This window comes from Heptranchias perlo, chromosome 23 (assembly GCF_035084215.1).
Source record: "Heptranchias perlo isolate sHepPer1 chromosome 23, sHepPer1.hap1, whole genome shotgun sequence".
NCBI classification, from domain to species: domain Eukaryota; kingdom Metazoa; phylum Chordata; class Chondrichthyes; order Hexanchiformes; family Hexanchidae; genus Heptranchias; species Heptranchias perlo.
Window position 1 is genome coordinate 48,133,397 of NC_090347.1, and position 15,680 is coordinate 48,149,076.

The window sequence follows — 15,680 nt, forward strand, 5'->3', positions numbered from 1 at the left end:
AATTGGCACAGCATAAATCAGATCTGAAGATCACAGGCTGAAGCGTTTGCAACCATCTTCAGCCAGAAGTGCCGAGTGGATAATCCATCTCGGCCTCCTCCCGATATCCCCACCATCACGGAAGCCAGTCTTCGGCCAATTCGATTCACTCCACGTGATATCAAGAAACGGCTGAGTGCACTGGATACAGCAAAGGCTATGGGCCCCGACAATATCCCAGCTGTAGTGCTGTAGACTTGTGCTCCAGAACTAGCTGCGCCTCTAGCCAAGCTGTTCCAGTACAGCTACAACACTGGCATCTACCCGACAATGTGGAAAATTGCCCAGGTATGTCCTGTCCACAAAAAGCAGGACAAATCCAATCCGGCCAATTACCGCCCCATCAGTCTACTCTCAATCATCAGCAAAGTGATGGAAGGTGTCGTCGACAGTGCTATCAAGCGGCACTTACTCACCAATAACCTGCTCACCGATGCTCAGTTTGGGTTCCGCCAGGACCACTCGGCTCCAGACCTCATTACAGCCTTGGTCCAAACATGGACAAAAGAGCTGAATTCCAGAGGTGAGGTGAGAGTGACTGCCCTTGACATGAAGGCAGCATTTGACCGAGTGTGGCACCAAGGAGCCCTCGTAAAATTGAAGTCAATGGGAATCAGGGGGAAAACTCTCCAGTGGCTGGAGTCATACCTGGCACAAAGGAAGATGGTAGTGGTTGTTGGGGGCCAGTCATCTGAGCCCCAGGGCATTGCTGCAGGAGTTCCTCAGGGCAGTGTCCTTGGCCCAACCATCTTCAGCTGCTTCATCAATGACCTTCACTCCATCATAAGGTCAGAAATGGGGATGTTCGCTGATGACTGCACAGTGTTCAGTTCCATTCGCAACCCCTCAGATAATGAAGCAGTCCGAGCCTGCATGCAGCAAGACCTGGACAACATCCAGGCTTGGGCTCATAAGTGGCAAGTAACATTCGCGCCGGATAAGTGCCAGGCAATGACCATCTCCAACAAGAGAGAGTCTAACCACCTCCCCTTGACATTCAACGGCATTACCATCACCGAATCCCCCACCATCAACATCCTGGGGGTCACCATTGACCAGAAACTTAACTGGACCAGCCATATAAATACTGTGGCTGCAAGAGCAGGTCAGAGGCTGGGTATTCTGCGGCGAGTGACTCACCTCCTGACTCCCCAAAGCCTTTCCACTATCTACAAGGCACAAGTCAGGAGTGTGATGGAATACTCTCCACTTGCCTGGATGAGTGCAGCTCCAACAACACTCAAGAAGCTCGACACCATCCAGGATAAAGCAGCCCGCTTGATTGGCACCCCATCCACCACCCTAAACATTCACTCCCTTCACCACCGGCGCACTGTGGCTGCAGTGTGTACCATCCACAGGATGCACTGCAGCAACTCGCCAAGGCTTCTTCGACAGCACCTCCCAAACCCGCGACCTCTACCACCTAGAAGGACAAGGGCAGCAGGCGCATGGGAACAACACCACCTGCACGTTCCCCTCCAAGTCACACACCATCCCGACTTGGAAATATATCGCCGTTCCTTCATCGTCGCTGGGTCAAAATCCTGGAACTCCCTTCCTAACAGCATTGTGGGAGAACCGTCACCACACGGACTGCAGCGGTTCAAGAAGGCGGCTCACCACCACCTTCTCGAGGGCAATTAGGGATGGGCAATAAATGCTGGCCTTGCCAGCGACGCCCACATCCCGTGAACGAATAAAAAAAAAAAAAAATTCAGAGATGAATGCATGCCTCAAAGATTGGTGTGGGAGAAGTGGTTTCGATTCATGGGGCACCGGCACCAGTACTGGGGAAAGAGGGAGCTGTTCTGTTGGGACGGGCTTCACCTGAACCATGCTGGGACCAGTGTTCTGGCAAACCAAATAACTAGGGCGGCAGAGAAGGCTTTAAACTAAATAGAGGAGGGAGGGTTCAGGTGGGGCGAAGTTTAGGTTGATAGCGAAAAGACAAGGAAGTAGTACAGGAAAGTGATGGGGGTAATGATAAACAGTGTGTGTCAGGAAGGGACAGAGTGTACAAACATAAGAGTGCACTAGCAAATGGGGCCGGGGTAGGAAAGAATGTAAAAAGACAAAATTAAAAGTTCTTTGTCCGAGTGCGCGCAGCATTCATAATAAGATAGATGAATTGACGGCCAATAGAAACAAATGGGTATGATCTCGTGGCCATTACAGAGATGTGGTTTCAAGGTGACCAAGGTTGGGAGCTAAATATTCAGGGTTATTTTATATTTCGGAAGGATAGGAAAAAAGGTAAAGGTGGTGGGGTAGCTCTGTTAATGAAGGATGAAATTGGTATAATGGTGAGAAATGATCTTGGCTCAGAAGACCAAGATGTCGAATCAATTTGGGTGGAGGTAAGAAATAGCAAGGGAAAGAAATCACTGGTGGGAGTAGTATATAGGCCCTGTAACAGTAGCTACACTGTAGGGCAAAATATAAATCAGAAAATAAGGGGGCTTATAAAAAAGGTAATGCAATAATCATGGGCAATTTTAACTTTCACATAGATTGGACAAATCAAATTGGCAAAAATAGCCCTGAGGGGGAGTTCATAGAGTGTATTATGGACTGTTTCTTAGACCAATACATGGGGAACCAACCAGGGAACAGGCCATTTTGGATCTGGTAATGGGTAACGAAACAGGATTAATTAATGATCTCAAAGTAAAGGATCCCTTGGGAAGCAGTGATCATAACATGATGGAATTTCACATCCAGTTTGAGAGCAAGGATCTTGGGTCTGAAACTACTGTATTAAACTTAAATAAGGGCAATTATAAAGGAATGAGGGTGGAATTGGCTAAAGTAGACTGGGTAAACAGATCAGATGGTATGATGGTGGATAAGCAGCAGCAAACATTTAAAAAGATATTTTGTGACTCGCAACAACAATATATCCCCATGAGGAGGAAAGACTCCACAAAAATGGTGAACCGACCATGGCTAACTAAGGAAGTTAAGGATGGTATCAGGTTAAAAGAAAAAGCATACAACATGGCAAAGATTACTGGTAAGCCCGAAGATTGGGAAAACTTTAAAAACCAGCAAAGGATGACTATAAGAATAATAGAGGGAAAAATAAATTGAGAGTAAACTAGCAAGAAATATAAAAATTGACAGTAAATGCTTAGAATCATAGAATCATAGAAGTTACAACATGGAAACAGGCCCTTCGGCCCAACATGTCCATGTCGCCCAGTTTATACCACTAAGCTAGTCCCAATTGCCTGCACTTGGCCCATATCCCTCGATACCCATCTTCCCCATGTAACTGTCCAAATGCTTTTTAAAAGACAAAATTGTACCCGCCTCTACTACTGCCTCTGGCAGCTCGTTCCAGACACTCACCACCCTTTGAGTGAAAAAATTGCCCCTCTGGATCCTTTTGTATCTCTCCCCTCTCACCTTAAATCTGTGCCCCCTCGTTATAGACTCCCCTACCTTTGGGAAAAGATTTTGACTATCGACCTTATCTATGCCCCTCATTATTTTATAGACTTCTATAAGATCACCCCTTAACCTCCTACTCTCCAGGGAAAAAAGTCCCAGTCTGTCTAACCTCTCCCTGTAAGTCAAACCATCAAGTCCCGGTAGCATCCTAGTAAATCTTTTCTGCACTCTTTCTAGTTTAATAATATCCTTTCTATAATAGGGTGACCAGAACTGTACACAGTACTCCAAGTGTGGCCTCACCAATGCCCTGTACAACTTCAACAAGACATCCCAACTCCTGCATTCAATGTTCTGACCAATGAAACCAAGCATGCTGAATGCCTTCTTCACCACCCTATCCACCTGTGACTCCACTTTCAAGGAGCTATGAATCTGTACTCCTAGATCTCTTTGTTCTATAACTCTCCCCAACGCCCTACCATTAACGGAGTAGGTCCTGGCCCGATTCGATCTACAAGTATATAAAAAGGAAGAGGGTAGCTAAAGTAAACATTGGTCCCTTAGAGGATGAGACTGGGGAAATAATAATGGAAAACAAGGAAATGGCAGAGGAATTGAACAGATATTTTGTATCTGTCTTCACAGTAGAAGACCCTAATAACATACCAATAATAGTAGAAAATCAAGGGGCAAAGGGGAGGGAGGAACTAAAAACAATCACTATCACTAGAGAAAAAGTACTGGGTAAACTAATGGGTCTGAAGGCTGACGAGTCCCCTGCACCTGATGGCTTGCATCCGAGGGTCTTAAAGGAAGTGGCTACAGAGATAGTGGATGCATTCGTTGTAATCTTCCAGAATTCACTAGATTCTGGAAAGGTCCCAGCAGATTGGAAAGCCGCAAACGTAACACCCCTGTTCAAGAAGGGAGTGAGACAGAAAGCAGGCAACTATGGACCAGTTAGCCTAACATCTGTCATTGGAAAATGCCAGAATCCATTATTAAGGAAGTAGTAGCAGGACATTTGGAGACTCATAATACAATCAATCAGTCTCAACATGGTTTTATGAAGGGGAAATCATGCCTGACAAATTTATTAGAGTTCTTTGAGGAAGTAATGGGCAGGGTGGATAAAGGGGAACCAATGGATGCAGTATATTTGGGTTTCCAAAAGGCATTTGATAAGGTGCCACATAAAAGATTACTGCACAAGATAAAAGCTCATGGTGTTGGGGGTAATATACTGGCATGGATAGAGGATTGGTTAACTAACAGAAAACAAAGAGTTGGCATAAAAGGGTCATTTTTAGGATGGCCATCTGTAGCTCGTGGGGTGCTGCAGGGCTCAATGCTGGGGCCTCAGCTATTTACAATATATATCAATGACTTGGATGAAGGAACAGAGTGTCATGTGGCCAAATTTGCTGATGATACAAAGATAGGTGGAAAAGCAATTTGCGATGAGAACACAGTGTCTGCAAAGAGATATTGACAGGTTAAGCGATTGGGCAAAAATTTGGCAGACGGAATATAATGTGGGAAAATGTGAAGTCATCCACTTTGGGAGGAAAAATAAAAAAGCAAAATATTATTTGAATGGAGAAATACTACTAAATACTGCGGTACAGGGGGATCTGAGTGTCCTCATACATGAAACACAAAAAGTCAACGTACAGGTGCAGCAGGTAATCCGGAAGGCAAATAGAATATTGGCCTTTATTTCTAGGGGGATGGAGTATAAAAGCAGGGAAGTCATGTTTCAACTGTACAGGGTGCTGGTGAGACCACACCTGGAGTACTGCGTACAGTTCTGGTGACCTTATTTAAGGAAGGACATACTTGCATTGGAGACAGTTCAGAGAAGGTTCACTAGGTTGATTCCGGGGTATGGAAGGGTTGTCTTATGAGGAAAGATTGAACAGGTTGGGTCTATACTCATTGGAGTTTAGAAGAATGAGAGGAGATCTTATTGAAACATACAAGATTCTGAGGGGACTCGATAGGGTAGATGCTGAGAGGATGTTACCTGTCATGGGGAAATCTAAAACTAGGGGGCATAGTCTCAGAATAAGGGATCACCGGTTTATGATGGAAACGAGGAGGAATTTTCTTCTCCCAGAGGGCTGTGAATCTTTGGAATTCTTTACCCCAAAAAGCTGTGGAGGCTGAGTCACTGAATACATTCAAGGCTGAGTTCGACAAATTTTTGATCAGCACGGGAGTAAAAGGATATGGGGAAAAGGCGCTGAAGTGAAATTGAGGTAAAAATCAGATCAGCCATGATTTCATTAAATGGCGGAACAGGCTCGAGGGTCCGAATGGCCTACTCCTGCTCCTATCTCTTATGGTCTTATTCTCCACGAGGTTGGTATGCTTTGCATATTAGCATACTGTTGGATATGGAGATCAGCTTCTTGGCTTTGCGCCAGTATCTCAGTCTTCTGTGCTAATGTGGCTAGTGCTACACTCTGGGATCCCTTCTTGCATTAGTTTTGGTACTTATTTTACTAACTTTGCGAGCATGAAAGGCTCTCAATCTCAGTTGGATTTGAATCCTTAACCTTTCAACTACAAGCCAAGTGCTTTACCATCTGAACTACCATCCCATATGTAGCTGTGTCAAATCATCAGCATCTCAACAAAGGAAAAATCAGTCGCAGTAACTGTTCGAAACCATCTGCTGCAACTTTGGGAACTTTTGTGCAGTTTATCTGAAATGGGAGTGAGTTGAAGTCAACTGACAGGTTTACAGAACAAGCAATTTAAAGTAAAGAAAGAAAAAAGGAAAGAACTTTGCGCCTTTGACAAACTCGGGACATCCCAAAGCACCTCAGTTAATTAAGTACTTTTGAAATGTAGTCACTGTTGTAATATAGGGAAACAGGGCAACCAATTTATGCACAGCAAGGTCCCACAAATAACTGTTAATTGTATGAGATTTGTTTCAGTTAGTGTTAATTGTATTCAGGTGGTGGGTATCAATTCGGGACTCTCTCTTGTATCCATTTATAGGAAGGCGTGTAATATTGAGTGGGTGAATAAAGGCTTGGAAGCAACTGAAGAGCAGGCTCTGGTGTTCTCTCCTTCACCACCTGGCTATCTAATTTATAACAATTACAAGTGAGATAAAGGACCAGTTAAACTGTTTTTGGTGTTGGCTGAGGAATAAATGTTGGCAAGGACACCAGGTGAACTCCCCTGCCCTTCAAGTAGTGCCATGGAATCTTTTACGTCCACCTGAGGGCAGACTGGGCTGCGTTTTAATGCCTCATTCAAAAGACGGCACTCCCTCAGTACTACACTGAAGTGTCAGCCTAGATTATGTGCTCAAGTTGCTGGAGTGGGGCTTGAATCCACAATTTTCTGACTCAAGCGTGAGTGCTACCACTGAGCCAAGGCTGGCACAGTAGGAAATGATTCATTAAGTATAATGCCAACAAAGCTGGCTTTTTTAAAAAAAAAAAACCTCTTCCTTCCAATTAACTATGAATTTCTTGCATTTGGAAGTTTCTTTCTAGAATGCTGTGAGCATTCTCTCCCATTTATGTGGATGGTATGGATCGTCAAAGCAGAATTGAAGTTTACTGATAGGTGGCAAACGCAGTTCAATGCAGAGATGGGGGGGAAAAGAGCAGTATATTTTAAGTGGTAAAACTGGAATAGAGGATAGAGAGCTCTTAGGGTACTGATTATATAGATCTCCAGAGGTGAGTGTCTTTCTAATGGTCTCCTCTACCTGAACAAACATAATACTGGGTTTTATACATAAAAGCATTGAATGTTAAAAATAGCAAGTGTTGTTGAATTTGTATAAGATTGGTTAGGCTGCAATTGTGTAGTTCTGGGTATCTCATAATGGGACGGATATTAGAGCCATGGAAAGGGTACGGTAAGGATTCACTACAGCGTTACCAGGGATGAAAGATAGATATGACAGGCTTGAAAAGTTGGATTTTTTTTTCGTTTGGACAGTGAAGGTTAAGGGTAAATCTAGGAGATTTTACAAATGATAGAAGGTTTTGAGAACATAAACAATGAAAGATTGTTTCCACAGGTTTGGAAATCAATTACAAGTAGACTCAGGATTGCCACCAGAAGTACGAAAGGGGAAATTAGACATTTTAACAGTTACTTGAACATAGAAGGCTTTGTTAAAAGTGGCTATTGAGGCAGAGAGCAATGTAATTTGAGGGAATTGGATTAATATTTAAAAAGGAACAATATAAAAGGATATGTTGAAAGGGCAGAGAAATGGGATTCGAGGAAATAAGGGTAAGAGAAGGAACTTGATGCTCCTTAAAAGTAGATGAACAATAGATGGTGGTGGGAGGGGGAGGTGAGAGATTCCATGACACAGTAATCATACATGGACCTTGGATAGAGTGGGACTGATGGGCCCGAGATTCAATATTCGTACACTGACCTTGGATAGAGTGGGACTGATGGGCCCGAAGATTCAATATTCGTACATGGACTGTGGATTTAGCACTTTTTAGGTACGAAATGGCTCTTTTCTCACTCTTACCGCCCGAGGGTAATTTTAACCTAGCTTGCCCAGGGAGAAATAGTTGGCTGCCTGTTTTACCCCGGCCCCCCAGTTCGATCTCTTACTGTCCATTGAAGTCAAGGGCAGCCGACCTGACCCTGTCAATGTCCCACTGGACGAGTTAGGTTAAAATTGCCCCCTTAATTCTGAATGTTTTCTTTGCTGTGGTCCTAACTCTTGCTGCATGTGTTTTTCAGGACAGTGGTTGTTTTAAAAAAACATTTTTAATACAGACATGATCACTGATACAGTATCACCACATTGTAACTCCCCCAATGAAAGGATATTTCATTGTTTTATCAGTATCACTGGATTCAGAAAGCACACCTTTAGACTTTGCTGTAGTTTTGTGGGGGACGATGTTTCACAATAGCCTCTCATTTACAGTGCAGCAATTGCACTAGTAGCAGATTCAGATTCAGTATTCCACTCTGGGCTGTCCATACTTCACTGAAATATAATGAAACATGCGACAGGACATAAAGTTCAACACTCAAAGAGTTAACTTTCAGATAATGGAGTCAGCCAACATGGTGAATGGTGTCAATTTTTATTCTGATACACTGCTGTTGCTTATCAGGTGCTGCAAGCTGCTTTAAGGACCCTGTATGTGAGACCGTCTGTAAGAAAAAGTGTATGGATTTTTCAGCCCATGTATTCACTGTGGGCCTGTTCTCCTCCACTCGCTGCGTGCTTAAACCCTGCTGCTCCACCAGTTGGCTCGGGCTGCTGCTAAATTGCATGACACACCTGTTTCTTAATAGCTAAATACCTCTGCTGTCTCCTTTTGTGGAAGCCTTCAATCTGATGCATGAGATAGTCAGCTTGGGCTGACACCTGTTAAAACAGGTTTGATGCAGTGACCATCAATCGTGTGTGTGTGCGTGTGCACGTGTGCGTGTGCGCGCGCGCGCTTGAGGCGTGCTACTTGCAAGATAGGGCCAGGGAAGACCGATGTTGCCTATGGTAATTCATTACATCATTTATCTTGTGCCAACTGAACAGTGGTCTGACTATATCTGAGAGTACAGTATCTGTCAAGCAGAGTCTAGTGTGGGCATTTCAGAACATTAATTTCGATCAAATTCAAGTAAATAGATGCAGTGATGGCTGTCTAACTCCTCCTCCTCCCCCACCTAAATCAGAAGGTCTGTGTACTGTTCACCCAGTCTGTATCTGTTGTGTTTTTATTTATTGGAAGGGTACTCTAACAAGGGTCACAATCCTGAGCAGTGACTTGTTCGAGGGCAGTCTCAACAGACCTATCAAAACAGAAAAACCAAAACCTAGTTTAGCAATGAAATTGAACATCTATTTAACACAAGGAGCAGGTTTACTTTTCTGAAGTAGATAGTTTCTTTTTTTCCACAAGCCTGCTTTCTGATGTTTTGTAGGTGAGATCCATTGAGGTTGTCCAAATGCAAAATATAGAATAACTGTAAATCTCACCATAGGGAATTGGGTAGGGGAGGGTCCACCCAAACCATAACCCAAGAAAGGATCTTGAGATGAGCAATGCTACAGTCTCCTAGCCCACTACTGGGAGAATTGGTAATCATTGGGCATGGTCACCATGGGTACGAATTTCAATGGTTGGGTTTCCCTCTACAACAGCTACAGACTCCTTCATGGGAGGATTTGAGGATGGCATGTCAGAGCACATTACATGACCATATGGGCCTTGGCCACAGTAAAAGCCATGCTCCTGTGTGACGCATGGCAGACCAGACCTCCCCAGTCTGTGGAGTCATAACAAAGAAACATAGGAATTCCGAGATGAAAAAAGATCAAGGTCCATCTAGCTCACCTACCATCCTAATAGTCACATGATACAATGATAATGGAGTTATTGACTAATTATGGTAATGACTTTCTCAATTAGTCTACAACAGACCCAGACATGACACGAGGAAAACTCCAGTGGTGGAGAGCTACAGTTACCAAATGGCACGTCTCAAATTACTCATTTACTGAATCCCAAAATATCATTTTTTGAAAGAAATCTATCTAATTTGCATTTGAATGAATCAATCCTAACTGCTTCCGCCATTTCCCCAGGGAGCCTGTTCCATAGATTTACTACTCGCTCACTGAAATATTGTTTCCGCGGATTAGTTTTGTATTTATCCCACCCTTCAAGCGCAGGTCGTGTCCTCTGGTTTTACTGTTTCGGACAGGTTTTTTTTATTCATTCATGGGATGTGGGCATCACTGGCAAGGCCAGCATTTATTGCCCATCCCTAATTGCCCTTGAGAAGGTTGTGATGAGCTGCCTTCTTGAACCTCTACAGTCCGTGTGGTGAAAGTTCTCCCACAGTGCTGTTAGGGAAGGAGTTCCAGGATTTTGACCCAGCGACAATGAAGGAACGGCGATATATTTCCAAGTCGGGATGGTGTGTAACTTGGAGGGGAACGTGCAGGTGGTGGTGTTCCCATGTGCCTGCTGCCCTTGTTCTTCTAGGTGGTAGAGGTCACTGGTTTGGGAGGTGCTGTCGATAAAGCCTTGGCGAGTTGCTGCAGTGCATCCTGTGGATGGTGTGCACTGCAGCCGCGGTACGCCGGTGGTGAAGGGAGTGAATGTTTAGGGTGGTGGATGGGGTGCCAATCAAGCGGGCTGCTTTGTCCTAGATTGTGTCGAGCTTCTTGAGTGTTGTTGGAGCTGCACTCAACCAGGCAAGTGGAGAGTATTCCATCACACTCCTGACTTGTGCCTTGAAGATGTTGGAAAGGCTTTGGGGAGTCATGAGGTGAGTCACTCGCCGCAGAATACCCAGCCTCTGACCTGCTCTTGTAGCCACAGTATTTATGTGGCTGGTCCAGTTAAGTTTCTGGTCAATGGTGACCCCAAGGATGTTGATGTTGGGGGATTCGGCGATGGTAATGCCATTGAATGTCAAGGGGAGGTGGTTGGATTCTCTCTTATTGGAGATGGTAAAAGAGCTTGTCATGGTCTACCTTATTTAGTCCTTTTAGAATCTTAAAAACTGACATCGTATTGCCTCTCAACCTTCTCTTTTCCAGTGAGAATGTGCCCAATTTACATGATCGCTCCTCATAATCCAATCCCTCCATCCCCGCAATCAATCTGGTTACTCTCTTGCCTCCAAGTCAGAATGTGGTGGATTTAAACCCCACTCGAGAGCTGTCCTGTTAGATCCTATCTGCCTGTACTGATTATTCAGATCAATGTTCCAGATCCTTTGACCAAGTATTTGTCTTTTTAGCCTTGTATTAGCTCCTTTATATCAGTCATTGTTTGTAAGGAATTAAAAACCGATTCATTTATTGAAATCTGGTCCCAGATTAACAATGTTTTGAACCTGTCGTCTTGAGTCAGTTTGCTTGAGGGAGGAGCCAAGCTACACAATTCAAACACAACATGCTGTGTAATTACTCCAGATGCTTGAGCAGCTTCTTTTGAATTTAACAATTCAAATTCATCAAAGTCCTCATATTTGTTAGTCTAGAATGTTCAAATCACTAAGTTTTACCTGAAGTTTTTGAAGACTGTTTATCTGAGACTTCGAGGCTATTAGTAACTAGATAAATTGTGAGAAAGGGGATAAAGAATCACTACATTGCAATAAGCACAGAGATACAAACTTTCTTTTTAAAAAAAACTGTACAAGGAGTTAGCGAAGTATAAGTGTCAGCCTTGGCTCAGTGCTGGCACTCTCATCTGAGTCAGAAGGTTGTGGGTTCAAACCCCACTCCAGAGACTTGAGCACATAATGTGGGCTGACACTTCAGTGCAGTACTGAGGGAGTGCTGCACCTTCGGAGGTGTCGTCTGTCAGATGCAATATTAAACACACTCTCGAGTGGACTTAAGATTCCATGCAGTATTCAAAGAACAGTGCAGTTCTTGTGCCCTGGTCAACATTTAGCCCTCAACCAACATCGCTTAAACTGATTATATGGTCATTTATTCCATTGCTATCTGTGGGATCTTGCTGGATGCAAATTGGCTGCAATGTTTCCCTACATTACAACAGCGACTACACTTAAAAAGCACTTCATTGACTAGTAAATGCTTTGAGATGTCCTGAGAGAGTGAAAGGTGCTGTATAAATGCAGTTTTTCCTTTTAAACGCACTGCATGGTGTTATGTTTCTGTGATTTATTTATTTTGTTTCTTCGTTTACTGTTCAACAAATTAATTTGGCAATTAAAGCCTGAAAATTGGGTTGAGTGTGGTGTCATTATGCCATTTGAAGACTTCTTAGAGGCATGGGATTGAACTAGTAGCTAAAGCAATCTTAAAAAAAAGGGTTTTCTGTTTGTTACCCTGGACATGCTATCAAGCTTACCAAGTGTAAACATTCCTGAGGATGGGAATGGGGGCTAATTTATGAATATCCAGTGTAAAAAAAAAAGTAAACAATCCCATGGCACTATTCAGAGAACAACAGAATTCTCCTGGTTAACCATCGAACCATCGCTCAACCAATACTATTAAAAGCCGAATAATTGGTCACTCAGCTCTTTGCTGTCTTGTGTGCCACTTCATCATAAAGCCATGTTTAAATCTTCTGATCTAAATCGTACTCTTATGTTTTAATGACTATCTTTTTTTTATTCTACAGACTGCATTTTCTCTGCTAATGGGACCATTCACCTTCTTCAATGTGCAGAAGACCAAATACCTTCAAATTATCACCTCCCTGATGAGATGGATAGGTAAGAATTTTATTTTTTTTTTAAATAAACTCTTGCTTTGATCAGTAACGTACTTCTACGGGGCGAGGGGGGTGTGGGTTTGTATACTGGGATTGGGGGTTGTGTTGTATGCAGGGAGTGGTGGGGGGTTGTAGACAGCTGGGGTTGGAGACACTAGAACTACCTCAAGTAGTTGGTATGGGGTGGGTGGGTGGATTGGTGAGGGGAGAAAGGAAGAGAGAAAGAGGTTGGACTTAGCTGGTAGTAAAACTCATGCTAGAAATTGCAACAAGTTGATTTTATTTATTATTCACACAGCATCAAGTACATTGCAGGATTTGGGGTTGCTGGAATATTCATGACAGTTGATTTTTATTTAGACAATAATCTGCTCACAGATTTCTTTAATCAGGCTGATTGGCTATCTGAGAATGGAGCACCAAGATTATAGTGAACTGTACAATGACTTGTTATAAGAGACTGCTGCTTCAACTTGGCGCTTGAGTGATCAATTGGAAAATTTAGCAGGTTTTTATCGATTTTTCACACATGCAATTAATGTTCTCTGCACCTTACAATAAGGAAAATTCTCTGTTTAAAATCAATTGCTTTAAAAGAACTTTGTATTAACATTTTCAGGAATCTAATTGAAATCACAAAATTCACATTTTCTCCTTAGCATTAGTTGCAGCACAAACATTGGATGCAGAGCAAATATCCTAATCAGACATCCAATATTTTAATTTCTCATCAATAATTTTCTCTCTGTCTGTCTTTGTCTCTGTCTGTCTCCTGCTCACTCCATTTATTTCTGACCCCTCTTCTTCCCCACCCCATCCCAGGCTATGATCTCTTTCCCCCTGTCCGTCTTGTGTGCATGCGTTCTCTCTGTCTCTCTCTCTCTCTCCTCTCTTCCCCCTCCCCACCCACCACCACAGCAAATTCTGTATCAAACCTTCTAGCATATTCATAGAATCACAGGAATTACAGCAGGGATAGAGACCGTTTATTCCAACGTGTCAGTGCTGGCTTTCAATATTCTTGTGTGTTTGTGTCTTGCACTCTTTCGAAGAAAAACAGGGGACTTCTCCCTGGTATCCTGGCCAATATTTATCCCTCAACCAATATCACTACTTAAAACAAAAACAGATTATCTGGTCATGATTACACTGCTGTTTGTGGGACCTTGCTGTGCGCAAATTGGCTGCCATGTTTCCGACATTAAAACAGTAACTACGCTTCAAAAAGTACTTCATTGGCTATAAAGCGCTTTGGGACGTCTTGAGGTTGCGAAAGGCACGATATGAATGCAAGTCTTTTTTTCTTTTTGTTAAGGTTGTCCTGTGCAAGATTACAGAAATGTTGCCGACTCCATTATGTTGCATATCCTCTGAGCCAGCAGTGTGTGACTCTAACCATCCTTAGGCTGACGGGTATTTTTATGCCGCAATCTGTTCCCAGGAAATGTTACTGAGGGAGCAGTTTTTGAGAGGAAAGACTGGACCTGTCTGCTGGAGACATTTGATGGAGACTGGACATATCTCCCAAGCTGTCTGACCTTTTCATTTAATTTTTTATGCCTGAAGAAATTTTAATTATTACACCTGTACCTCCACCATATTACCCTCTGAAAATATTCAGAAATCTCTGATTTTGGTGCAGTGTAGCCTTTAAGCTATGCATCTGTTGAGATATAGGATAGTAACAGACTTCAGAAGGATATAGATAGACTGGCGAAATGGGCAGACACATGGCAGATGAAATTTAACGCAGAGAAGTGTGAAGTGATGTATAAGAAATAGGAGCAGGAGGAGGCCATCCGGCCCCTCGAGCCTGCTCTGCCATTCAACAAGATCATGGCTGATCTTCTACCTCAACGCCATTTTCCTGCACCATCCCCATATCCCTTGATGCCTTTAATATCTGGAAATCTATTGATCTCTGTTTTGAATGTACTCAATGACTGAGCCTCCACAGCCCTCTGGGGGAGAGAATTCCAAAGATTCACCACCCCCTGAGTGAAGAAATTTCTCCTTATCTCAGTACTAAATGGCCTACCCCTTATTCTGAGACTGTAACCCCTGGTTCTAGACTCCCCAGCCAGGGGAAACATCCTCCTTGTATCTACCGTCGAGCCCTGTAAGAATTTTGTATGTTTCAATGAGATTACCTCCCATTTTTCTAAACTCCAGAGAATACAGGCCTAGTCCACTCAATCTCACCTCATACGACAATCCTGCCATCCCAGGAATCAGTCTGGTGAACCTTTGTTGCACTCCCCCTGTGGCAAGTATATCCTTTCTTGTGTACAATTTTGGTCTCCTTACCTAATACTCAAGGTGCAGTCTCACCAAGGCCCTTTATAATTGCAGTAAGACATCTTTACCCCTGTACTCAAATCCTCTTGTAATAAAGGCCAACATACCATTTGCCTTCCTAATTGCTTGCTGCACCTGCATGTTAGCTTTCAGTGACTCATGTACAAGGGCACCCAGGTCCCTTTTGAACATCAACATTTCCTAATTTCTCACTATTTAAAAAATACTCCTCATTTCTGTTTTTCCTACCAAAGTGGATAACTTCACATTTTTCCACATTATATTCCACTGCCATGTTCTTGCCCACTCATTTAGCCTGTCTCTATCTCCTTAAAGTCTCTTTGCATCCTCCTCACAACTCACATTCCCACCTAGTTTTGTGTCATCAGTAAACTTGGAAATATTAAATTTGGCCCCCTCATCCAAATCATTGATCCAGATTGTGAATAGCTGGGGCCCAAGCACCGATCCCTGCAATACCCCACTCGTCACAGTCTGTCAACCTGAAAAAGACCCGTTTATTCCTACTCTCTGTTTTCTGTCTGTTCACCAACCTCCTGTGCGGGATCTTATCGAAAGCCTTCTGAAAATCCAAATACACCACATCCACTGGTTCCCCCCTTATCTATTCTACTAGTTACATCCTCCAAGAATGCCAATAGGTTTGCCAAACATGATTTCCCTTTCATAAATCCATGTTGACTCTGCTAAATCCTATTA

The 15,680-nt window shown here is 43.3% G+C and overlaps 1 protein-coding gene across 2 annotated transcripts in view; it reads left to right on the top strand.

Annotated features, from left to right (window-relative positions):
• Positions 1-15,680, top strand: part of tmem104 (transmembrane protein 104) — a 328,293-nt gene that overhangs the window by 217,489 nt on the left and 95,124 nt on the right. For both annotated transcript variants that reach the window (XM_068004443.1, XM_068004444.1), the window contains exon 9: positions 12,570-12,663. In XM_068004443.1, coding sequence (XP_067860544.1) covers positions 12,570-12,663 — 94 coding nt within the window. The remainder of the gene's footprint in view (positions 1-12,569; positions 12,664-15,680) is intronic.